The 26390-nt window shown below is 35.7% G+C and overlaps 1 protein-coding gene across 1 annotated transcript; it reads left to right on the forward strand.

The window, feature by feature from the left end:
- The first annotated feature begins 3618 nt into the window (after nt 1-3618).
- LOC128209308 (spastin-like) lies at nt 3619-26390 on the forward strand. Its single transcript, XM_052913290.1, has 14 exons — nt 3619-4059; nt 9103-9186; nt 9903-9986; nt 12220-12561; nt 13408-13622; nt 14388-14514; nt 15646-15710; nt 18102-18248; nt 18553-18628; nt 19909-20000; nt 21356-21435; nt 21728-21850; nt 22173-22243; nt 23355-26390. Exons 1-14 carry the CDS (start codon nt 3669-3671, stop codon nt 23516-23518), a joined length of 2061 nt encoding a protein of 686 aa, XP_052769250.1. The 5' UTR covers nt 3619-3668; the 3' UTR covers nt 23519-26390.

Here is a 26390-nt window from a genome sequence, read left to right on the forward strand (position 1 = left end):
GTGGAAGTCGCCAGGTAAGAATCAAAACTACTATTATTAATTTCGTTTTCACCAGAACGTTGGGCGTTGTGTTTACGCGTTCTATAATAGACCCGTTGACGGAGAAACAACAGAACAATAACCACCTGCCAGCCAGTTTCATATTTAGAAACCAAAAACACGAAAAACGTGGAGTTCCGTGGCACTCTCTATGTTCATAAGCCCTCAAAAACGGGGGGTAATATATTACGATTACTCAGCATTGTTCTCGTGCGCGGTGAATCTTTTGGAGAAAGTAAACACATACTCTCGGTAATTTCAACTCGAGATACCAGAAACAAGTGCCCAATAATACAACAAAAAAAATATTCTCTTGTGTTTAATTATCGTAAAAAAATCGATAAATTCAACTCAAAATACCAGAAACTAGCGCTCATAAATACAACAAAAGTATTCTCTTGTATTTTATTATCGTAGAAAATAAGTGTTATTTCACAAGATCACAGAATAACTATTTTGTACTTCTCGAACCAGGTGAATAACGGGGCATTCCCTGAATAAACTTAACGCGATCAACGCCCGTTAAAATATGTTTTGACGGCGATCAATTTATCATCGTTGTTAACCAGAACACCATTGTTCTAGGTATTGGGTGATTAATGCACGAGAGTTTAATGCTCTGTTATTTCAAAATCCGGAATGGGCGAACTGGGATACGCAAACCAGACAGAAACACAAAGAGAGGTCGTGTGGTTTATTGAGAAAGTGTCTGCACGTAGAATCGGTAACAGTGTGAAGTATGGAAGAAATACTCTCGTCTGTTTATTAGAAATGACAAGACAACTGCGAGATTATGATAACAAAGTGCCAGATATCTGATCAAGAGTCATGACGTGCACGTCTGGCCGTATCTGGTGCATCACGGCGCCTGTCAAATTATGATAAAAATATTATTTCTCGAAATTAAGCCATCTAATGTCGTTACAAGCACGAGCATGCAGAAATAAAAAATAAATAAATAAAACTCTAGCAGTAACCATTTAATATTTAATAGTATATGTATACGAACATTCTATAAAAAAAATACCTTAGTAAACGATATAAGAGATAGGTAAGAATGCGCTAATCCGTTGCGCTGTAACACTGCAGCGTTTTTTTCGACCGAAAAAGGGTCCAACATTTGTCAACACTTTAAAAGCAAAACTAAAACAGATATGTTTAAATGCTGTCTTACTCTCTTAAAATTATTAAAATCGATGATCTAAAAGGGGTCGTTGCTTTGATGAATCAACAAGTTAAGGTATTTTGTCGCTATTTTCGCAATACTAGGGGCCCTGTCCCCATTCTCAAAAAGGTGGAAAAATACTGTACTGATATTAAAGTGTACTTCGAACAATAGTTATTGAAAACAATTTAAAATACGTTGGCATCCTATTTTTCTTAAAGTATATACGAAAGATGTTAAGGTTCAATACAATGCTACCTGCAAAGTTTGACAAAAAGACACGAGCGAAAATGTATTGATTCCCACGAGTGCTGCCGAGATACCTGATTAAAATTGTACACCCTGAATTTGTAATCAACGTCTTACAAACAAAAGTAATTAGTTTTATTGGCAGGCTACACCGTTAATTTGAACATCGATAATCGCGTACAAAAATGTCGCTCGTGTCACGATTGTCAGAGGTAACCCGCGAATAACGCCGCGTCCCTGGCGGAGGGATACAACAAGAGGTAAAAACATCGTCAAGGAAACCAGATACATATTTCATGAAACTCATTTTGCTGAATACCGATATGTCGTTGCTCGTATAGGAATGTGAAGAAATAGAGACAAAATCGATACGGCGAAGCGTCGCGGCGATCCCTGACACTTCAAATCTGTATTTACTTTGCGCAAGTAACAGTCGCATTGAAAAGATCTGCAGATTTAATCTGTGTGAACAAGCAATATCAGCGAAATTCATGAAAATTGTTGACATGATATGTCGAATAGAACTGAAAAGCTGCGCCCGTTATAATTAAAAGAAGGTAAAACTATGCATTAAAACCGTAGAACGTAAACTAAATAATCTAAAAAAATAAATATCACGAGTAATATATATCCTGCCGAAGATTAATTAAAATGCTACATCTATAATAAAGCATGATTGATAAAAATAGACATAAGGCACATGTACAAAATAACAAAACACTATCACATTGACACAAAATTTAGAAATAATCTGGAATGGTGTCATAGCACCGTCAGTCGCAGTCTTTCGTTGTTGTTTTTCGTCATCGCAAGAATCCTCCAGAGAGCGGCATTCTATCCAAAGAGTGCATAATACCGAGTAGGTTTGTCTCCAATCTAGAATCCCAACGGTCCGCTGACAACATTTCCACGTGCTTCTCGCAACGCTCGTGCAGCGACTGGAGGCTCGGACGGGAAGCGGGGTTGTTCCGTAAACACTCACACATAACACGTGCAAGATCGCGCGTACAGTTGACAGCCTGGTGGTAGCACACTGGCGACAATCCGCTCAGCTTTAGAGAGGGATCTTTCATGGGAAGACGAGCACATATTTCGTAGAGGATCCGCCCTAATCCCCACACAAGTGTCTTTGAAGTGACTGGCTCTCCCTTCATTTGCTCGGGGGAGAGGCGCTTGGCCGTGTTGGTCTGATAACGAGATCCACACTTCATGGGCAGATATAGCAGCAGGTTTTCTAACTTGACTTCGCCTTTGTGTGTTATCAGAACATTCTGAGGGTGACACAGTTCCCAAGGTATAATCCCATTGTTCTCTAAAAATATTAAGACTGAGGCTAGTTTTGATAAGACTTGCCACGATATCAACTCAGGAACGCTACTTTTGGCAAGAAACATGCGGAAAATAAAATCCTGCAGAGTAATCCCTGGAAATTCGAACACAAGACACAATCTGTCTGAAATAGGGTCGTGGATGGACATGAGACATGTCATGAGGTTCGTGTGTCTCATATGTTGCCACACGGCGCGATCTTTGCTGGAATCCATAACACATCTCCCCGAGGTCTCACAAGTGCGACATGTTTCGTTCAGCAGTTGAGATTTGATCAGTACTTTAGCACCATCTATTAAGCACTTTCCTGGATGAATCTGATGCACTCGGTGATGTACATGGTTTGGAAAATTGCAGTGATAATCAATGTAAAATCCGTCCAAATCGAAGTCCTCTGGAATGTTGAAAGACGACAGGTAATTTTTCAATAAATTTGGCAACCCAAGATTGTTGACATTTTTCACCCGATTTAGAGTGACTGTTGAAAGCACTGTTGCTCTGCATATCTGTTGCAAACTTTTCACCCTTTCCCCATTCTCATCAAAGTCTTGAAATTCGAGTCCTCTTTTTCGCTTTCCATTTGTTTCATTAATATTATCCATTTTCACCTGTTCACTCCGACGAATTTGTCAACAATGAATGAAGTATACTGTACATGTATATTTGATTTCACGGCCAATCATAATTGGGATTTTCCACATGACGTCACTTTGCAAGCGGATTTCTCGGATGTTTTCGTGTAACGAAAAAAGGCGCAACAATCCGCATGACTAATACAAACAGAGTGGTTCCCGGTCTGTCTGCGAAAAAAGTTCATCTATCTTCTTAAAACGGGTTCCATGTAAATGAAATGTGAATATTGTAGAGATGGCGGCTCGTCAAGAAGATGAATCGCAAAGGTTTTGGGAGGACTTGGGGGCGTAGGAGACCTGAAAACAAATCCAAACCTCAGCCAACAGATCATACTGCTTTTCACCGTCGAAATTTCAGATTTCTTGCTGGGCCACTGCTGCTGATTTTCTCTTTGCTTAGAACAATTGCGTTTCAACTTTGGGTTGTTTTTGAATATCTTGGATGTAGAACCAGTGCTCTGACTAACAGAGCTCAGAGGACTGGCTATCGTTGCCAAAGGGATGCAGAGACTGGTGTCACAATGACTTCCCGTGCGCAAAGAAGTCCGGGTCCTGCAGATCCGGCACTCGCTATGCAGAAACACCACCACAGAAAGGCTTTCGAATACATCTCGAAAGCTCTCAAGATTGACGAGGAAGACAGTGGTTTGTAATTCAAATGATATTGTAGAATAATCTGAGTGGGATATTTCAACATGTAAGAGACTTATAGCTCAGAATGTCTGAAAACTATATATTAAAAGACGCAAGTCTTCATGATTTTTGTGTCATGTGATGGTTACCTACATGCATACAGGTGCTGAGAAGGTGTGTAAGCGACACAGTAGCTCTGTAGAGCACTCTATCTGTAAATGAGGCACCCTGGGGTCGAGCCTACGTCTGACTGCACATTTTGTCACCCCGAGATATATGGCCCCCAATAGGGATACATGAATGCATACTTTTGGTTTCTTCAAGATCATGTTAACCTTGTTCTCTTGCCTGAAAATTCTCGGAAGAATTCCAACTTAGCAGGGGAGTCTGTCACTGTATCATTACTTTACAGGTGTTTTAGCAGCCCATTAGCTGAGTTGATAGAGCACTCGCCCTGGCAGACTTATTGTGTCCATAGTCATAATGATTGCAGCTTAGTTATTATTTGTCTCAATATTTGCAATAAGAGTAGCTTCAAAACATTCAAATTGAAATAACACTTCATTGACCCCTTGACTAAATGTTTTTTAAGAAAAAAACTCAGAAAGTGAAAAAAGAAAATTGAAAAATTTATATTAGAAATGAAAGAATGGACAGGTCTGTGTGAAGGTGTTTTTGTTTAGATGTTTGGTTTATACAATTAAAGATATGCTGGAAGAAAATGAATTTTTAGAAACAATCTATACTTATAATTCTGGGTTAATTTATTTTTATGTTAGTAGTGAGCATTTGAAAAGTCTCTACTTCTTTTGAGGCTTTTTGGTGGGATTTGAGATTATAATCACTGATATTTGCACCCCAAAATAATATTTTGCCGAATATATATTTTATTATCGAACAAACATAGCAAAAAGTACATCATTTATGTTGTTTCAGTGCAATGAGAGGTTGCAGACAACACTTTATGTCGATATGCATGCAACAGACACAATTTTTAATCAGATAACATCCAGAAACACATTAATTCTAGAAATATAATATTCAATCAGGTTTGAAAATATTTACTGTATTATTTGAAATAGAGAATTATACACAAACATTGTGGTTTTACAGTCTTCAAATTTTGAACCATCGTGCCTCTGTTTAGATGTAAAGCGGTCATTAGAATCCTGAAACTATGTCGGATTGGTTAGACTACTATATTACATGTACCATGATAACAGTTGAAATTGAAGATATCATTAATATAGGCCAAAAATGAATAAATCTTGGTCTCCAAAAATAATAGGGTACTGTTACGGTAGACATAACCTTTTTTGTTCGATTCTTTATTTTAAGAGCTGGGATTCATCATTCTGTACCAAACCGTCGCCTATATCACGCTATATCACTATTGTAGAAAGTTTTAAATATGAAATGGTAAAATTTTAAATGTTCACTGAAATATATATATATATATATATATGTATATTTTTTACGAAATTACGAAAAAGAATCCACACTATATCAATAAATAAGTGCAGGGTCGGAAGGAAAAATTAGGTTCTGTCAGGTTTAAGTTGAAACAAACATTTTTTTACACCCTATTATTCTGAAAGAGACAGTAATTGGAATGTTTTGGATTCCACCAAACCAATATTCTACTTAATGGTCATAAGTTGTGAACATAGGTGTTTACAGGGGCTTACATTAGCGGTGATGCAGGGCATTGCAGGCGTCCCTTGGAATAGAGGAATAAATAAGTACGGTCAAAGGTTGGGACAACAGTTCAAAGTAGGGGGGTTTAATTCATTAACTCCATAGATGCGGTGTAACATTCAAATGATCTAGCTATACCCCTGGTCCAAGCCTTGCCTGATATGCCATGGTAGTAGGGTTTTAGCTGAAGGGTTATTATGGAAGGTCGTTGCACCCTGTCTTTTCAGTAGCACCCTTCTGCCCTCATGGAGACCAATATTTAATAAAAGAACACATGAGATAGTTAACAGTAATGCTATATAATGTGGTAATACCTTCATCAGCATCAGTGCCCCTCTTAGAAGCTGTGACTTCAAAACTGTTATGTCAGAGTTAAACCAAACTCCAAAATTGATGAGGCCATGAAAGGTATTCATGTTTAACTTGGTAAGGCAAAAAAAAACAAACAACATTTGGTCTGGTTTACCTGACCCTACCTACAGAATAGGTGCTGACACTGCCGCTTTTATAGTCAGTTTGTAAAAATATGCATATGTTGTTTTTTTACACATATTTTTAAGTGTGTGTTTTAATATTTAACTTAAAACCTTTAAAGCTTTATGCAGAAGTTTACTTTAAAACCAAGCTCCAATGATGACAATAACATTCGTACATAAAGCCTAACGAAAAAGCCTTCCTACCTTACCTGTTTTTGAAAAGGATGTTACCCTATCCAAACCATTTTTGGGGGGCCTGACCTAAGATATATGAGAATTGATCATGCATGTTTCAACAGTACTTTGGGAAAAATGAATACAGTCATGTCAGCTCAGTCAACTCCTTTGATGCAGTTTATGTTGGCTTGCAGATTTTCTTTTGGGTTTTCTTAATATATTTAGTCTTAGATTTGCTCTCCAACTTGGAGGAATAAAAGATATCTATCTCTTAGTCTATCTATCTACACATGTACAATCTTTATTTAACGATGTTCATATTGATTTTGATTGAAAACATTGGGTTTTATGTTTTATCAGCTAAATATGGAAAGTTTGTATGAACCTGTAGTTATAATAATAAATTTTCTTAATAAAACAGAAGAATATTTGCATATCAGAAGCATTTGATTCTGTGAAGGCAAAAAGGTGCACATGTGTGTCTCATGGGGGGCAGGGAGGGGGGTCAGCCCTTATTAGGCAGGGGGCAGACCCTTCTTATACTTGTCATAGACAAAAACAAGATGTTAGAGTTGTCTAATAAGAATATGCAATATTTGATGAGAAGTTTTGCTTTACTAAACTAGCAATTGTGGATGCGCATACAGCCAGCTGAAAAACATGCAGAAAAGAACGCCTTCTTGATAATTTAATCAGAATTCGTCCAGCAATCATGAGCGAATAACCAGAACTACTGCCATGCAAGTTATAATTACTGTTGATAAAATATCTCAATATATCAGAAAATCATTTATGTGTGCCTGGCAAGCTGCCATTATGTGCAATTTTGCACCTGCTAAATATGTGGGTCAGTATTCATAAAATATTGTTTTTTCCTAACCCTAGTCAAGTTAAAAAAAATATTATTGTCAAGTTTTAAGACATTTATGACCAATGATATACTAAAATTAAGGAAATTTGTTTTATTAATACTGGGAAGGAGCACTTTAAACAGACATTTATGTTTATTTCTTTGCAGAATTTTTGTTTGCTTATAAATAAATCAGACTATTTTCTTTTTAGAAAATCTTAAAATAGTTGCCAAAATGTATTATTCATTGCTAAATAGTGAAGGAAAACATGTCAGTCAGAGTTGAGTTTGGCCCGAGGAAATTATCATGGATGTAGTGAGCTAAATGTTGTAATGTACCCAGTATCTGATGTTGGAACTGTCATTTATGCCCCTCATGCCCAGAAAGAAGGGGAAAACAGCATGTTTTGTCAAGGATGTGTCAGTTACAAACACACATACACACAAATTGGTTGTGACAACATTTCGGTGTTGGATGCTATGAACATCCTGCGGATAATCACCGACTGACAACGAGATTCAAGGTCATTCTGGTGTATTGTGGTTATTATCATTGATGTTCTTTGTTGCCATGTGCAGCATGTCAGATAATCATCAACTACCTCAGCACATTTCAGTCTGATATTGGCAAGCTATCTATCCATATGAGTATGGTTAATATTTCATAATTGTCTCACAATTTTCTCATTGATTTCTCTTCCTACAGCTGAGTAAGACCATGATGTTTGTTCTGCTGTTATGATCTGTTATAGTCTTATCCTTGGTATTGGTTTCCTCATTATTTCCTGATCTTTGCTTGCTCTCTTAAATTCTAACACAAGAGAGCTGCAACAATGACCAATGAACATAATTATTTAGAAATACAAATCTGGTTCAGAATGGTGTTGGAAATCTTATACCGGTAATCTTACGAGTTGCTGGCCACCATTGTGTCTTTCTGATGTCTAATATTTCCTTGTTTTAGGTTGGCATAGGTAAAACAATACATGAAGCAGGCAATTTGCATAAATTTCAATGATTTTTCTTATTTTGGACTGTTCTATAAGAAATTTTCTCTATATGAAGCATATTTCCATATATATACAAGTATGATGAAAATCATACTGTGGCTAACTTCAGACATTATACTGGTATTATTAATGGTTGGTATACCAGCATAAATTGTTGCAGCCCTGTAACACAATAAATAAAACTTTTTAGTGAATTCCATACTTATTTATATGCAAGTCTTGGCATCATACATGTACCTTTAGGTAAGTTGTTCAGATATTAATTATTTAAAGTTAGTCAATTTTATGCAGCTCCATCTGAAAAATGTATTATTTCTATGAAGATAAGAAATTCCTTGCATTAAAGTCGTACATTATAATAGCACATAATACTCATAAAACATCTTAAGTCATTTCCTAACATAAGCTGATTACCTTAATTCAAAAGAAAAGGGTAAGACTTACTTACTAATGTTTTTAGCTTAAAAGTATGAATTTTCAATAAGTCATTGAAAATGAAGTACCCAGTACATTTTATATCAGAAATGATCAACTGTATTATATGATATTAAAGTGAGATTAAAGTGACATACTTAAATAAGGAAAATAACTTAAGTTAGGAAATGCTTTATGAGTTCTGGTCGAAATGCTTTATGAGTTCTGGTCGAAATGCTTTATGAGTTCTGGTCGAAATGCTTTATGAGTTCTGGTCGAAATGCTTTATGAGTTCTGGTCGAAATGCTTATGAGTTCTGGTCAACGGCTTGTTAAAATGTAGATGCCAAGCACTTGTGTACCAATTCAGGTTTATTCTTCCATTTACTGTCTGTAAGAATATGTATACATTTTCTCTTCCCAATCTTCAGGTCGCAAGGATGTAGCTGTAGAGTTGTACAAGAAAGGCATTGCTGAGCTGCAGAAAGGCATAGCAGTGGAACTGAAGGGACAAGGTAATGCTGTTTACCGGAATGAGGCATAAATGTTGTTGGTCTTGGTGTCCTCTCCCTGTTTTTCTAGCGAATCTTTGGGCCATCTCTTGAAGAATCTTTGGAACAATTTCATACCTTAAAGAGATATTTAGTATAAGTATACCTCACTCTTATTCCCTATACAACATTTAGTAAACCTCAGTGGGCAACACATTTCACTCTTAACCCGCATTGTTACCTGCTGACGTCATGATTTACCTTTTACTGTTTGGTCTGTGCCGTTTAGGCACTTAGCTAATATTTTGGTATCAGACAACAAGCAACGGCGAGGTTCACATCAATTCCCGAAAATGACTGATTTTAAAATAAATAAATAAAGTTTGTTGGGTATTATAAAATAAATACTGTCTCCCTGAGTGCAACAGTGCATCTTGTCTACCCTCGGCACACATTGTGAACCTCGGCTAAAGCACCAATTAACAGAGTTGACTCAAGTGACAGAGTTATTTTGTGAAATGTGAAATAATTCCATTTGAAAGTCCCAAAACTCCTAAAAGTGGAAAATATTTAACAATTTTAAGATGTATGGCCATCAGATTGACTCTGTCTCTCAAAATTGAAATCAGATCTGTTTATAAAAGGGACTGTTGTTTTTAGTTTAATTTTTTATGTTTGTTTCGGTAAAAACACACTCAATATATTGGCGTGTTGTAAACATGTTGTGTTCTTGACCACAGGTGAGGCGTGGGAGCGTGCTCAGCGACTACAGGGGAAGATGTTGACCAACCTGACCATGGCCCAGGATAGGCTTTCAGTGCTGGGTAAGCTGTCCATACAAGGGCCAGTATTCAGTAAATTGATCTTATCCTAGACATGCCTTATTTATTCCATTCAGCCAATTGGTCAGCTAAATATACAGGCCAATCTAAATTCTAATCCAAAACTTAAGTTCAATCTATGTTGTTTGTTACATACAACCTCAGGACCCATTTCAAATATATATATTATCCTTATCCTTAGACATGCCTCATTGATTCCTTTCAGTTTATCAATCAAGTATTTTCATTGGCCAATGAAAGCACTTGTACTGATCTTAAATTTAAGTTAAATTTTGGTCCGATCATGAATATGGCCCCAGAAGCGTAAAAAAATTCAAATTTAATCTAAGTTCACTATGTGAAATCTGTTTTCGCCTCAGCCCTGGTTCAATATTCAATAACGACTTGAGTCTGATTTTGAGACTTAAAAAAGACAGCAAAACTTCATTATACTGTATGATATTGTTATTAGATGAAAAATGTTTCTGTCGACAAACACTTAATAATTCATTGAATAAGAGGCCTGGTTTCCTGTACAGTAAGGTCTTTCTTCTGCATTTTGCACACACATGCCAATAATAATACACAATTTTGATAAAACCATCTGTAATAGTTTTACAAAATCATTTCTTTTAATTAAGGGAATCCTTTCGTAAAAAAACCTTTGGTTGGTTTGTGTGTTGTACCATATTGTTCCAAATACAAGATGTGGATAATAAAAAAAATAAAAACTCTCATTTTCGAATTGTAAAAAGTTTTATTATATAATTGCCTTTATTTTTCCCTGTTCAATTTTTAAGTATTCATGTTTTAAGGGTCATTTTATCCAAAAGGGAGCTTAGACGTCCACACATATTGGAATGGTTAGTTAAAAGAGCAATGCTTTGTGATATCCTCACCCTTCACCCTAACCCTTATTCAGCTTAGACCTTTAAAAGGGGTCATTGTTTTCCTTAAGCCTACAGCTTTAAATGTTAAATATGGCCAAGCAGTGCGCTGTAAGTAGCATTTAATCATCATTTAAGAAGGATTATATGCAGTTCGCAAGTGTGTGGCTCTCAAAATACCTGTACATGCTTTAAGTACATTCTGAATTGGGGGTTTTAATATCTCTTACAAAAGGGATGTTTTACTACATGTGGTTTGTCCCCACAACGTAGTGGCATTCATTAACATTTCTTAAATGAGAAGTCCCTCAAGATTTGGTCTGTCAGATAATCATTTCAGAAAACATAAATTGTATATAAAAAAGTAAATTTTTTAAAACTCAATGTCAGCACTAATTTTAGTAGTAAGTGAGATTGCATTTAATTAAAAACCTTATCGGACCTGACTTTATATGGGATGATGAAAAGGAATTTATAAGGACAAAAATAGTGTAAGGTCCATGGATGACGGTATTAGTCCTGCGAGGTGAAAATCATAATATTGCCGCAATCTTATCAAGAAGGGTTCAACTATATCATGAGATCAATAAGTTCTGACGAATACTGGGCAAGTGTCAGAAATCAGATTTACATTTTAAATTGCAAATTACCGGTAATAAAAAGTCTGTTTTGACCTTTCCAGCTTATTGTTTCAAAATATACTGTATTACAAACCAAGGATTTTTTTAAAAAAGATAAAAACAATTGATTGTATGTAAAATTATGCTTGTTCAGCATGATTATTATATATATACTTATAGCACTCCTCAAATTTAAATGATGCAATGCCGTTGGTCCAGGACTGGTCATGCGGTGACCCCATAATTTTCCATTCTGCGTCACTAATCTTTATCGTGCCAAAATGGAATATCTTTTCTGATTCTGGTTAAAAAATGCAACATTGATCAATGTAAATAGGTTATCAATGTGATATATATATGTTACGGGGTAAGTTCACTCTCACCCAAAATGGTTTCCTTTGCCCCGTATATCCCATATTGGATCACCTTCTAACTCAGTAACCTATAATAATTAAAAATCTATCTTCACCATATTTCAGGAATTATGTCTGGCCGCTTCTGTCACATTTGGTGAAATCCCTGACAACTTTTGTAGAATTCCATGATTCATTATTTGCATTTCATCACGATTGTTTACAGTTTTTTGTATGCAAATTGCTTAATGTTTTTTCCCATTATTTTGCTTCCAGTGTTTTTAATACTGAATTGTGTTTTAAATGTGTATTCGTTGCTTGTTTTCTGTAGCCTCTTATTTATGTTCATCAGTGTTGTCACTTTTCTTTCTGATAGACAAACTTTTGCAAGAAGAACAGAGATTTGCAAGTGATGCAAAAGGAAGTCCGGACAGTGGATTATATGGCCCCGGTCCTTCAGGGATTGACTTAAGAGGGGCAACCCACACTGACCCCAGATTAGCAGGGGCCTCCCCTGTATCCCCTAATATAACTGTAAGACAGCGAAGAGGGGCCACTGGCATTGGGGATAAGGGGGCAGTACAAAGCCCCAATGGCGTGAAACAGCATGCAGTACAAAACCCACGTCATGTGAAACCTTCCAGACAAACTGTGATACCCAAACCAAATGTGATAACAAATCCAAATGCACCGAGGTGCCAGCAGCCAAATGCAATGGGTTTGTATTGCTTTGATCGACTCTCCATACGCTTGCTATGTAACCATATTTTATTTTCTACTCATGTTGGTTTTGTAGTTTTAGCTTGTCTGTTTATGTGAAGAAAAAATGTCTTGGTATTGTTATAACCTTGGTGTCGTTGGCACCATAACGGCGTGCAAAAGCTGTAACGTTGGACATAATTCAAAAATATCTCAACCTATTCAAATAAAACTTGGTTGCCATGGAGACAATACGCACATGTGCAGCAATCCAATAATTATTATTTTTTTATATTTGTTGAATTTTTCCACTTTTTTTTTGTCAGAACAACCAGACAGGGATTCAGTGTTTGTTCCTCTTGGCTCCTGTTTGTCTGGTTATTCCAGTCACCTTTTGTTGAGAGCATAAATGGTCAGATAATGTTTCCTTAAAGGGACTTGCTCATGCTTTTTATTGTATGACCAAATGAAAGTATGGCAAATTGTAAGGAATTAAAAAACTAAGATACTGACGGCTGGAACCCTTCAACAAATGATATTATATTCTCAAATATTGTCCACGATTTTGAATAGCATTAGTAATGCTTTTTAACAAAAGAATTAAAGGTTAAGTTATCCTTATATTTGTGTATAAATTCTTGTGAGCGTATGGTTTTGTTGTAAGTTTTCCTATTTTTCCTTGACTGTACAGGGTATAGGTTGGTCCCCACTAAAACCAGAATATCTTTTTAATACTTAAAAGTGTATTTTTTTCTGCATTTTGGTTTGGTGAAATAGTTAGAATGTAAGGTTTTTTTAGATGCATAACCGGGAAAAAAGTTTGCTTCCTTTATTTGCTTAATGGTGTCTAAAACCTGTTTTTCAGTTACCAACAAGCCTCTGAAAATGAAGCAACCTATTGGTGTCCACAAGTCAAACACGCTTCCACGTAACTTTGGTACTACCCCCCGACGGGGAAGCGGTGATTCCTCCCCCAGGGGCTCCCCCTCCAGCTCACCCCACCCTTACAGGAGGGGCCTCGATGGTCAACCAGCCAACAACTCTCCTGGGAGGGGCCCTTACAGGCAAAACTCTACGAAGGTAGGAGGATCCCTTTTTATTGTTAATGACGATGACGTTGTGTGAATACATATTTTTTAATATTTAAGTCCAGTCAACACTAACTGTCTTTTTCTCTAAATTCCATGTACAATGTAAAAGGCAATGCAATTGGATCTTACATTTAAGAAAAAATTTGTTTCAGTCATTTACGTGGTAGACAGACCAATTAAAATTGAAATGGGAAAAATAAGCAAAAACTGCAAAATATACATAATGGAAATGATGTAATACATTAGTAAGTTGATTCACAGCGTTGTACACAATGATATCAATTTTATGAAAGTTTTGACTATTTTCTGTTTTTCTTGCATCGTAACTAACATCTGCTGTCTAGTGCCTTATATATTACAGATATAACATATATAGAATTAATATGATATAAGTAAAAATACAAGAGATATAAAACAGTGTAACATCTGATCGTAAGAATATATTCAATACAAGGGTAGAGTCACATGTTGATTATTTTTATAAATTATATGCCTAAAAAGGATTTGAAATGACAGTTTATTGCAGTTTTTCAAAAAAAAAATGGTCAAATTGTATGGAACAAAAACAATGTTGAAATTGTGTCCCAGTCCTGTGTGGGATGATGTTTTATTGGATAGTGAAACCGGGCTAAAATTTCAAATATGAAGAATATCAAATTGTTATTTCACTGTTTCAAACATCATTTTTATTTTACTGATAAATCTCTATAATTTTCTGGAAAGCATAAAATAATATATGTTGTTGAACTTGCAGGGTACTGCTGAGCGACGGGGAAGGGACCCTAAATCACTGAAGCTTAAAGGGGTTGATAAGAAGCTAGCCGAGACCATCCTAAATGAGATTATTGACTCGGGACCCGCTGTAGCATTCCAGGATATAGGTACAGTCCTAATTCAGTCATCCCTATTTTTTTGAGTGTTACCTTCATTAGCTGAACTCAGACTGTTTTTTAAAGAAAAAAAGTGGGGATATTGTTATAGTCATGGTGCTGTTGTCAGTGGCGTTGTTGAGCGAAAGATTTAATCTTAGCCATGAGTGAAAAATCTTGCTACACATGTTTCCAGAGATATTGGGGGCAATCCTATCAATGTGCCTACAGCAAAATATGTTAAAGCTGCACTCTCACAGATTGACCGTTTTGACAACTTTTTTATTTGCCTTGGAATGAGGAAATTTTTTCGTGAATGTCTGGAAACCAGTGCTACAAGACTGCTGACAAAAAATCAGATCCTAGCCTTCATATTTACGTTAGAAAATTGATGTTTTATGCTGATAAATTCATTTTTGGATTAGCCATAAAACTCTATTTCGAACGTTAATATTAAAAAATGCTATCTGATATTTTGTCACCACCATTATATCACTGGTTTCCAGATATTAACGCATAGATTGGTTCATTTTTTGCAGTTTTAAGATCAGGAATTTCCATAACATATTGAGTTGAACCTGTAAATAAAATCTTGGGTTCTAAATTGATTTTAAAACTACCGGTACTAAGAAATATTGATTCGAAAAAACGATCATACAAAAACTCGCATTGATCAGATGGCCCAAATATGCACATGTGTAGCAAGGACTTTTACTCTAGCTTAAATAATTGTCGAGTTATGCCCCTTGTATGCCTGGGAAGAAAAGATGATTTTTATCATTCACTCTGCAGCACTCCTGTTTTGAAATCACATTATTATTCACAGAAGTCCAATTGTGTGATTTCCATGTTTCTACATTTCTTGGTAAAACAAGTTTCATAGTTTTTACCTGAAAAAAAGAAATCGTACATATGTTTTCTACATTCTTGTTCACCAGGGTTACGTACCTTTCACCTGAGTTAGATTTTATCACGATCGAACCTCTGAAGAATGAGAATGGTTTTCTATAACCCAATATTTTTTGTGACATTAACAATGATTTTAAGGGCATTAGAAATGGCTCTTGAATGATAAAAAAAACTTTAATTGAAAATAGGGAATAAATGTTCCAAATAATGTTAATATATGTTTGTAAATTATAGCCGGTCAGGAGACAGCCAAGCAAGCCCTACAAGAGATAGTCATTCTACCAGCTCTCAGACCAGAGGTAAACCTACCTAAACATCACATAAATGTGACAGAGTTCTCTAGTGGTATAGGTGTCCGCCTCTCACTCAAGAGGTTGTAGGTTGTGATCTCTACCAGGGTGAGAGTTGTTTAGCAATTTAGTTGCCGCCTCTCACTCAAGAGGTTGTAGGTTATGATCTCTACCAGGGTTAGAGTTGTTAAGCAATTTAGATGCTGCCTCTCGCTCAAGAGGTTGTAGGTTATGATCTCTACCAGGGTTACAGTTGTTAAGCAATTTAGATGCTGCCTCTCGCTCAAGAGATTGTAGGTTATGATCTCTACCAGGGTTAGAGTTGTTAAGCAATTTAGGTGCCGCCTCTCACTCAAGAGATTGTAGGTTATGATCTCTACCAAGGTGAGAGTTGTTTAGCAATTTAGGTGCTGCCTCTCACTCAAGAGATTGTAGGTTATGATCTCTACCAGGGTTAGAGTTGTTAAGCAATTTTGGTGCCGCCTCTCGCTCAAGAGGTTGTAGGTTATGATCTCTACCAGGGTTAGAGTTGTTAAGCAATTTAGGTGCAGCCTCTCGCTCAAGAGGTTGTAGGTTATAATCTCTACCAGGGTTAGAGTTGTTAAGCAATTTAGGTGCAGCCTCTCGCTCAAGAGGTTGTAGGTTATGATCTCTACCAGGGCTAGAGTTGTTAAGCAATTTAGGTGCCGCCTCTCGCTCAAGAGGTTGTAGGTTATGATCTCTACCAGGGTTAGAGTTGTTAAGCAATTTAGGTGCTGCCTCTAGCTCAAGAGGTTGTAGGTTATGATCTCTACCAGAGTTAGAGTTGTTAAGCAATTTAGGTGCTGCCTCTCGCTCAAGAGGTTGTAGGTTATGATCTCTACCAGAGTTAGAGTTGTTAAGCAATTTAGGTGCTGCCTCTCGCTCAAGAGGTTGTAGGTTATGATCTCTACCAGGGTTACAGTTGTTAAGCAATTTAGGTGCTGCCTCTCGCTCAAGAGGTTGTAGGTTATGATCTCTACCAGGGTAACAGTTGTTAAGCTATTTAGGTGCTGCCTCTCGCTCAAGGGGTTGTAGGTTATGATCTCTACCAGGGTTAGAGTTGTTAAGCAATTTAGGTGCTGCCTCTCGCTCAAGAGGTTGTAGGTTATGATCTCTACCAGGGTTAGAGTTGTTAAGCAATTTAGGTGCTGCCTCTCGCTCAAGAGGTTGTAGGTTATGATCTCTACCAGGGTTAGAGTTGTTAAGCAATTTAGGTGCTGCCTCTCGCTCAAGAGGTTGTAGGTTATGATCTCTACCAGGGTTAGAGTTGTTAAGCAATTTAATTGCTGCCTCTCGCTCAAGAGATTGTAGGTTATGATCTCTACCAGGGTTAGAGTTGTTAAGCAATTTAGGTGCCGCCTCTCACTCAAGAGATTGTAGGTTATGATCTCTACCAAGGTGAGAGTTGTTTAGCAATTTAGGTGCCGCCTCTCACTCAAGAGATTGTAGGTTATGATCTCTACCAGGGTTAGAGTTGTTAAGCAATTTTGGTGCCGCCTCTCGCTCAAGAGGTTGTAGGTTATGATCTCTACCAGGGTTAGAGTTGTTAAGCAATTTAGGTGCCGCCTCTCGCTCAAGAGGTTGTAGGTTATAATCTCTACCAGGGTTAGAGTTGTTAAGCAATTTAGGTGCAGCCTCTCGCTCAAGAGGTTGTAGGTTATGATCTCTACCAGGGCTAGAGTTGTTAAGCAATTTAGGTGCCGCCTCTCACTCAAGATATTGTAGGTTTTGATCTCTACCAGGGCTAGAGTTGTTAAGCAATTTAGGTGCTGCCTCTCGCTCAAGAGGTTGTAGGTTATGATCTCTACCAGGGTTAGAGTTGTTAAGCAATTTAGGTGCAGCCTCTCGCTCAAGAAGTTGTAGGTTATGATCTCTACCAGGGTTAGAGTTGTTAAGCAATTTAGGTGCTGCCTCTCGCTCAAGAGGTTGTAGGTTATGATCTCTACCAGAGTTAGAGTTGTTAAGCAATTTAGGTGCTGCCTCTCGCTCAAGAGGTTGTAGGTTATGATCTCTACCAGAGTTAGAGTTGTTAAGCAATTTAGGTGCTGCCTCTCGCTCAAGAGGGTGTAGGTTTGATTCCAAACTAGGTGTACTTTCTAACACCCTCTCAAGAAGGACACAAGTTCTGGTTTATATCCAGAAAACAGACTAAAGAGTGCTTCACACAGCTTTCAGCAGCCAAATAAAACCAGTTAAGTTTTTGGTTTCGTCAAAGTTATCCAAATATGTTTCTACGATAATGATTGGTCAGCATTCATCCAATAATAAATACTAACCAATCAAATCATTTTAAACGCAACGATATGCTGACATTTTGTTTTGCTGTATAAAAATTGTGTAACAAATAGGTATAAGCAATTTCATTCCATTGTATTTCAGTTGTTTACTGGTCTGCGAGCACCAGCGCGCGGCCTGTTGCTGTTCGGTCCGCCAGGGAACGGAAAAACCATGCTTGCGAAGGCCGTAGCCAACGAGTCCAACGCCACCTTCTTCAACATCAGTGCCTCGAGCCTCACCTCCAAATGGGTAAGACTGCAGTTTTGAATAAGGGCTATTCCATTTAAACATATAACCCCTGGTGGGAAGGCCCTTTTACATTATGCCATCCCCCTATAGAAGCAAATTTACCCTTGTGGGGTCAAAACTAGCGAAAAAAGAGACCCACCTATTTATTATTTAAATAATTGCCTTCCCCCCATGGGTATATATTTTTTACTGGAATAGCCCTAATATTAACATTATATTTGAAAATATAACCTCAAAACGGTTGCTGCTGCACTTAATATAATTCTTAGATGGATGGAATGATGCCATGTTAATTTTTTTACAGGTCGGTGAGGGGGAGAAACTAGTTAGAGCCTTGTTTGCTGTCGCCAAAGAGTTACAGCCAGCTGTTGTCTTCATGGGTATGTTATCAAAGCCATTGAGATATTTTATGGTATTCAATGTGCAAATCATTTCATTGCAATATTGGCAGTAATGTTATATTGTAATCTACGGTAAGACCACATATACAAAGGGCCAAAAATGCTTTCAGATAAATATGTTAGTTTCCATATTAATTTTGCTTTATGTTTAAACTGAAATCAAAGGTGAAAATATCCAATATTTCAATGATATGAGCATAATGGAACATTTTTAACATATTAGACACATTTAAAATTCCTAGAATTGAGTAACAGATACTAGCATAAGTTGTACAAATACTTGACCGAAAAATAAACTAATTTTAATTGACAAACACATTGACCTGGTGGATTGGTTCAAATTATTCTAGCCAGTCATTGTTCTGGGCAAAGACATTGAGACTTCTTCCCGATGACAAAATTCTTATAAATGAATACTCTGAATTTTGATGATTTGCACATAAAAATGAAATTTCATATTCTCTGATATTGACTAAAAATATTCCCCAATTTTGTTATGAAGTCTTCATGTTTTAAGTTTAGAAACAAAGTGTTTTGATTGGACTGTAAAAATAAATGACCAAAGGACTGAATGGCATCACTGAGGACATTGATAAAAATGTTTTAAAATACTGCCCACTTTTTTTTATTGTATAATTTGCATAACATTAACCTCTTCAGAGATTTAAGAGATTTTAGGCTTGACATAGGAATTGTCTTTATGATTAACACATTAAACCATTTTTCATTTATCAAAATCAAATTTAAGTGTGTTTTTTGGCTGATGGAAATGAGCTACTCAAGCCTGTAAAGCTCAAGAAGTTTCTAGAAATTGGGGCAAGGGGCAAAAGTCAATATAATTTTTATCCTTAAACACGCCTCAATGATTCCATTCAGTCTATTGGCCAGTTATTTTTACAGTCCAATCAAAACACACTTATTCTTACATATACCTCAGTGATTACATTCAGACTATTGGCCAGTTATTTGTACAGTCCAATCAAAACACACTTATTCTTAGATATGCCTCAAGGATTCCATTCAGTCTATTGTCCAGAATTTTTTACAGTCCAATCAAAACACACTTATTCTTAGATATGCATTAGTGATTTTATTTATTCTGTTGGCCAGTTTTATTTTCTGGTTCAATCAAAACACTCAGATTCCACTTTTAAACTAAACTTTGGTTCCAAGTTAGTTATTGAAAATGGCCCCAGATCTGTACATGTGTGTGTGTGTGTGATAGAGTTACGTTATACATTGAATTGCTCTGATTACAGATGAAGTAGACTCACTGCTGTGTGAGCGGAAGGAGGGAGAAAATGATGCCAGCCGTCGACTCAAGACTGAATTCCTTGTTCAGTTTGATGGGGTAGGTACCTTCATGTACTTTTATCATACTAATGTTTACAATTGCACACGTTAATTCTTGGATAACTGTTAGATTTTCGGCTATGTTGTTTTGTGTGCAATATCTGAGTAAAATTACAATTTTGCTATTATTTTAAAGCTGAATCTAAAAGTTATACTGGTAATTTAACTAAATCAATTGTAACGACCACCAAACGCAACAGAGAAAGAGAAACCTGGGTCAAACTTTAAAGACAACAAAATTGGTTTATTAATAGTTTTACAAAAGTAGAATAAAAGATCTTGCCCTAAGTCCAAAAGTAAAAGTGGGCTAGACAATAACGATATTTCCCAGGATCCTGAAGCAAGAATTAAAATCGTACATCTTCATAAAGTTAGCTGTCTGAAAAATTGCTAATTTCACCTTGTTGCAGTACTAAATTTTCATGTGATTATAGTTTTTTTAAGCAGTCTATACCTGTATCACCAAGAATTTCACAATCATTAAGTATGTTTAAGAAAGCTTTTGAATTCTTTATTTTATTATTTTAGTGTCTAACAGTTCTATAAGTGTCTTCTTAAAAAGAAAACATATATTTTCGGTTCCTAAATTATTTTCTGCCATCAATTTATGGTGTCAAACCAGGACAACTGACCTTGAGGTTATGGCGTCACGCTATGACATTTGGTGGACTTGGGATACCGAGAGTTAGTGTCAAATGCTGAATGTCTTCACTGGTCACTGGTATTGACTTATGAAAATTGAACACACCTTATGAGCACTTTTTAAAATCCAACAACTTGTTAAGAATAATTGCCACAAAAGGTTAAAATCCTTACAGAATATTTTAATTAAATCTAAGATTTTGAAAATGTACAAGCACTGGTGAAACTTTTGTAGAAACTTTAGTTTTACCCAAAAGACAAAATGGTAGGGGAAGTTTGTCCTTATTTACCAAATAAGATTGTTCAACAACATACTACAAGAATCCTCAGGAATTTTCTCTCAAATTTTATAAGAATTTTGTTTATCCCTATACTTCAATGTATACATGGATAAATAGGAAATTCTGAATCATTCCACAGAAATATCATATCCAAAAAACATAATTAACTTAAATGAATCTACATCACCTAACAATGTAACTAGCCGATTAAACAATAAAGTACTGGATTTAAAATCCATATACATGTACATGCAACACTATTGATTTAATATTCCTTGAAAAATACCTGGTTATCTCCCTTGCACAGCAAAGGCTTTTCCAGCAAATACTGAGAGGTTTTTATGAAAATTTGATAAAAGAAATAGTGACATCACAAATAAACCAATTAACCTGTTACAATGTTACTGACTTAAAGTATGTGTTACTGCAGGTTGCTGGGTCGTCTGATGACAAAGTGCTGATCATGGGGGCCACAAACCGACCACAGGAGCTGGATGATGCCGTACTAAGGTCAGTGTCCATTGTAATATGTGATGGTGCTAAGAGTCATTTTAGACTTAATTTACAAATACATAGTGATACAAAGGAAGTATTAAACAATAATTCTGATGCACTTAATAACATTTTTGTTTCACTTGCGGTTAAAAAAAGCAACTGCCTGAAAGAGAATAACAGTGTTGCCAAATTTAAAATGTGATAGATATTACAGCTTGATGAGAAGTGAAAGAGGAACTACAATGTAGCTGAAATAAGTATTTACAACCTGACACTTTTATAATGTAAGCCATATATTCCCCCACAGGAGATTCAGCAAGCGAGTGTACGTGAGCATGCCGAATCAGGGTACAAGACTGCTACTGCTACGCCACCTACTGGCCAAACACAACAACCCTCTCACGGGGCGGGAGCTAGATCACCTTGCTAAGTATGAACTTGGTTTAAATACACTATAGTTTTTCGCTTGTCTGGACATGTAAGTTTGGTTTGTGATCACCAAGCCAGACAAGTGGGTTTTCACCGGGTACTCCGGTTACCCCCCACAACTTAAGACCACACTCTCGTGTAACATCCTGCCACCAAAATGACAAATATAATTTTGTAATAAAAACTTGTTTTACAATTGTAAATAAGTTTAAACTAACGTCTCCTGTAGGGGCAATACATTGGAAGATGCACTACCCTCACAAATAAGATAAATATATTACTTATAATTAAAAAAAATGTTTCTTGTAATTGCACTTTTACAGGTTAACCGAGGGCTACTCTGGCAGTGATTTAAACGGCCTTGCTAAAGATGCTGCCTTGGGACCAATCAGAGGTAACGTAACAGGGATGTGATTGGTCCAGGAGATTTCTTGTTGATTTTGTTTGATCTTTTAAAGCTGCACTCTCACAGGTGTGCCGATTTGGTAACCTTTTGTTTTTTTGTCTCAGAATCAGCTGATTTTCGCATCAGTGTTTTCATATCAGTCATACAGGATAACACACAATAGAACCGATCTCAAATTTTCATTTTTTTTAAACTGTAAGTAATTCTTTGAGTCATCAAACATCAATTTACGAGCGTAAAATTAAGTACTGTGTTCTGATCTTTTATAAGCAGTCTTATACCACTGGTTTTCAGATAATTATGCGAAATTAGCCTAATTTATAACTTGTCATAATAGTAAATCTGAGAGAGTGCAGCATTATATGCTGTTAGTAATGACAATCCAGTATGCTACAAATTTGATATGAGGAAAGCCTTCAAAATGGCTTCTTAGTAGTCAAATTTGAAATGGTTCAGTCTTTCAGCTGCCAAGGGCAATGATTACGATTAGTCTGGAGCCCAAGCCTAGAATCATACATCGAAAAGGAGTTTAGTTTTAATTCTGCTTGTCTTGAATCAGGTGAATTATATGTAGACCCATCTTAAAAAAGATTGCATGGTTTTGTGCTTAAATGAGCTACTTATTATACATGTGTCTGCATACAAAGAATGAGTAATGTTCTCACTTTCTTCAATGAAGCTTAAGATATGATCATTTTTATTTCACAATGATGAACAAATGATATAAGCTCTGTAGAGCTCTGTAGAGCTTTTATAGCGATAAAAAAGTAAACTTTTACTTTTGCTATGATCATATGATTTAAATCTGTTTGCCATTTCTTGGTGATAACCAATCCCTGTCCGAATCAACAACAGAGTTTCAAGCGGTGAGCGGGACTCTCTGATCCAGAGTCTGATCCGCTAACCACTCTGCCATTGATTTAAATCCGTTTGCCATTTCTTGGTAATAACCAATCCCTGTCCAAATCAACAACAGAGTTTCAAGTGATGAGTGGGAACCTCTGATCCAGAGTCTGATCCACTAACCACTCTGCCAATGTAATCCAGGTCTTATTTTGTGGTTCTGTTTTACCCTTAAAACTCAACCATCTATTTTCAGAGCTCTCCCTTACGGAGGTCAAAGAGGTACATGCAAACCAAGTCAGAGGAATCAAAATGGCCGACTTCCTGGATTCATTGAAGAAAATACGCAGAAGTGTGAACATTGAGTCGTTGAACAAATATGTGGAATGGAACAACAACTATGGAGATATGAATGTTTGAAGGACAAAATCAGAGAGATTGGGTAACTTTGTGCCAGCAAATCATGCAAACATTTAAGACTTTGATGATGTATTAGAAAAAATAGTTATCAAAAATATGTTGAATTTTACATTTTTTTGTACAGGTAAAAATTTAAATGGATTCAAATATTAATTGTAATGAACTAATATTTTGTGAAATGTATTTCTTACATGAACAAATAGCAGTTTGAAAATTTTGAAGCTGATACATTTGTTAATATGCCAGTTACATGCTCCTACATGTACTGTCAGTTATTGGCCTAATAGAAATAATGAAATTATATGTGCATCACACAAGTAATTTACATGATTTAGGGTTTCAGAATATTTGTTAATTGATTATTGTTTTCAAAATGGGAGATCAAACATGTATTTGAATTGTTGAATGATGACCAATTCTAGATTTCAAAAAAACTCAACGTAGAAAAAGGGCAGAAAATAGAATGACTTTTCAGAAAGTATTTACTATCTTTAACTTAAAATGACTTTGTCCAGTATTCATTGTTATGCTTTTATGGAATTTGGTGGTTTTGAAAGATTTGTTTTGATTGCTTTGACCGTAATAACTGTTTGCTCGTCTGTTCTTTAAAACACAACAAGTTGAGTTATATTCCAGCCTCGGTGTATTCAGCCTCGTCAGTGTAATTGTGCACAAATTATAATCATTGCCTGAACTCCAAAACCGTTCAATTTATTTGATTTAAAACTTGGTACACATGCTACTTTTAGACAATATACACACGTACAGCATGGCCCATAACTCTGGCTTTAATTATTGTTGAGTTATGTCCCTTGATAGTTTGAAAAAGTTTTGCCAAAACTTTAACTTGGCCATAGCTTAATGACCATCCAAGACATTCCCATGAAACTTGGTAAACTTGTTAGTTAAGTCAAGAATTGTCAAGTTATCCCCTTGATAGTTTGAAAAAGTCGTGCAAAATATTATGTTTGCCATTACTTTATAATAATTCATGATATTCTTAAAAAAATGTATAAATATTATCAGTGAGAATGTTTAGATGTGGAGCAAGGCTTATAAATATTCCTTTAAAGCTGCACTCTCACAGATTGACTGTTTTGAGAACTTTTTAATGTTTTGTCTTGGAAACAAGTGATGTAAAATTGCTGACAAAAGATCAGGGATGATATTCATAAACTATCTTAAGTCACTTTCCTAATTTTAGTATCTCTTTAGTCATATGAAATAAAATATAAAGAATTTCCAAGATACATTATTTCCATTATCCTTATTGTAATAAACACACTTTAATGTTAAAAACAAGAATTCATTTCTTTAAATTTGCCTATGAAGAATTGAAGAAATTGACTTAATTTAGGAAATGACTCGATATTTTTTTTTTTAATACTTCCCCAGATCACAGTTTTTCATATTAACATTTAAGAATTGACACTAAATGGCTAAATTTGATACTAGTGTTTTAAGAAAAAAAGGATTTTTTGACAGTTTCCCAAACAACAGAGATCTCTATTATTGTGAGTTATTTTATGACTAAATTGAAGACATTGATACCAAAATCAGCCGATTCTGAAGCAAAAACTATTTTTTATCAAAACTCAATTTGTGAGCGAGCAGCTTTAATAAGGCTCAAGCTATGCCCCTTATGGACTATAATGAACAGATGTACGTCCGCAGCGCACTTGTCTTTATGGTATGTCAGCCTTAGCTTGCTTTAAAACATAGCAAAAAATAAAGTTTTATAATAGTAATTATAAAACAAATAATATCAAAAAATATATATTAAAAACATCATTATCGTGAAAAAGTAAAAAAATTCTCACTCATACGGACGATTACTAACTACAGCATATTACAGGGTGGGTGATCAGGTGATTTTTAGGCAGCATACATTTTGAGCCATGCATTACTATTTTGTTTCGTTGTATTCGTCAATAGTCAATAATGTTATCGTGGTAGCCTGTTTCGTCTTTTCTACTTTTCCAATAGTACTGCTATTGTTGAGTTTATGAATTATGTTTATATTTAATACTATGTATTATAAGTAAACCTTACATGTAATGGAGTTTGTTTTGCTTTTTAAGTATTTGTATAAGGACAATAGAACTAATTTACGAAAAAAAATGGAGCAGGCGCGTCACTTCATTGGTTGATACAATTTCAGATACTTAAACACACCCAAACATGTTAAAATCTCCACACCATATCACCCCTGTGCATGGGCAAAAATACTAAATAATGAAAATGATTAAAACAGTTGACTGATCAGGTTAAAGTCATATTGAACAATTAATGCCGATAAACTGCAATACATATTTGAATAAAATGCCTTTCCATTAGACAAAATTGAATTTTAAATACTAATTTAAGAAAAACAAAAATTGCAGGACTCTACTTTTACGTAAACTGTGAATATTCTGATATTTTTACACAAGGAAGACGTTTTCATTGTTTGAAAATGCTGTTTTTTTTCTTAAATGTGCTGGGTGAAACATGTTGAATTGCATCAACTCTACAAAATGGAGACCTATTATGTCAAATTTTTACTGGAGAGTCCCAAAACACTTGTCATATCCGTACTCTTATTGGATGAAATTTCTTGTAGAATTTCAAATTCGTACTTATGATAATGTATGTTGATAATCTTAAAATTGAGACTTCACACTTTTAGCAAATAAACTTAATAATAGTTCCTTGTCAATCAGTGTTAAAAATCATGATCGTAATTCTTTTTTTCCCGGAAGAAATGGTATATTTTTACCTTCCAAAAGCGGCTTTAAACCTGCACTATCACAGATTGAATATTTTGGCAACTTTGATATTTTTTGCCTTGGAACCAGCTAATTTATTTGACTAAGCATCTAAACCAATCATA

The sequence above is a fragment of the Mya arenaria genome, chromosome 11, assembly GCF_026914265.1.
Source record: "Mya arenaria isolate MELC-2E11 chromosome 11, ASM2691426v1".
NCBI classification, from domain to species: Eukaryota; Metazoa; Mollusca; class Bivalvia; order Myida; family Myidae; genus Mya; species Mya arenaria.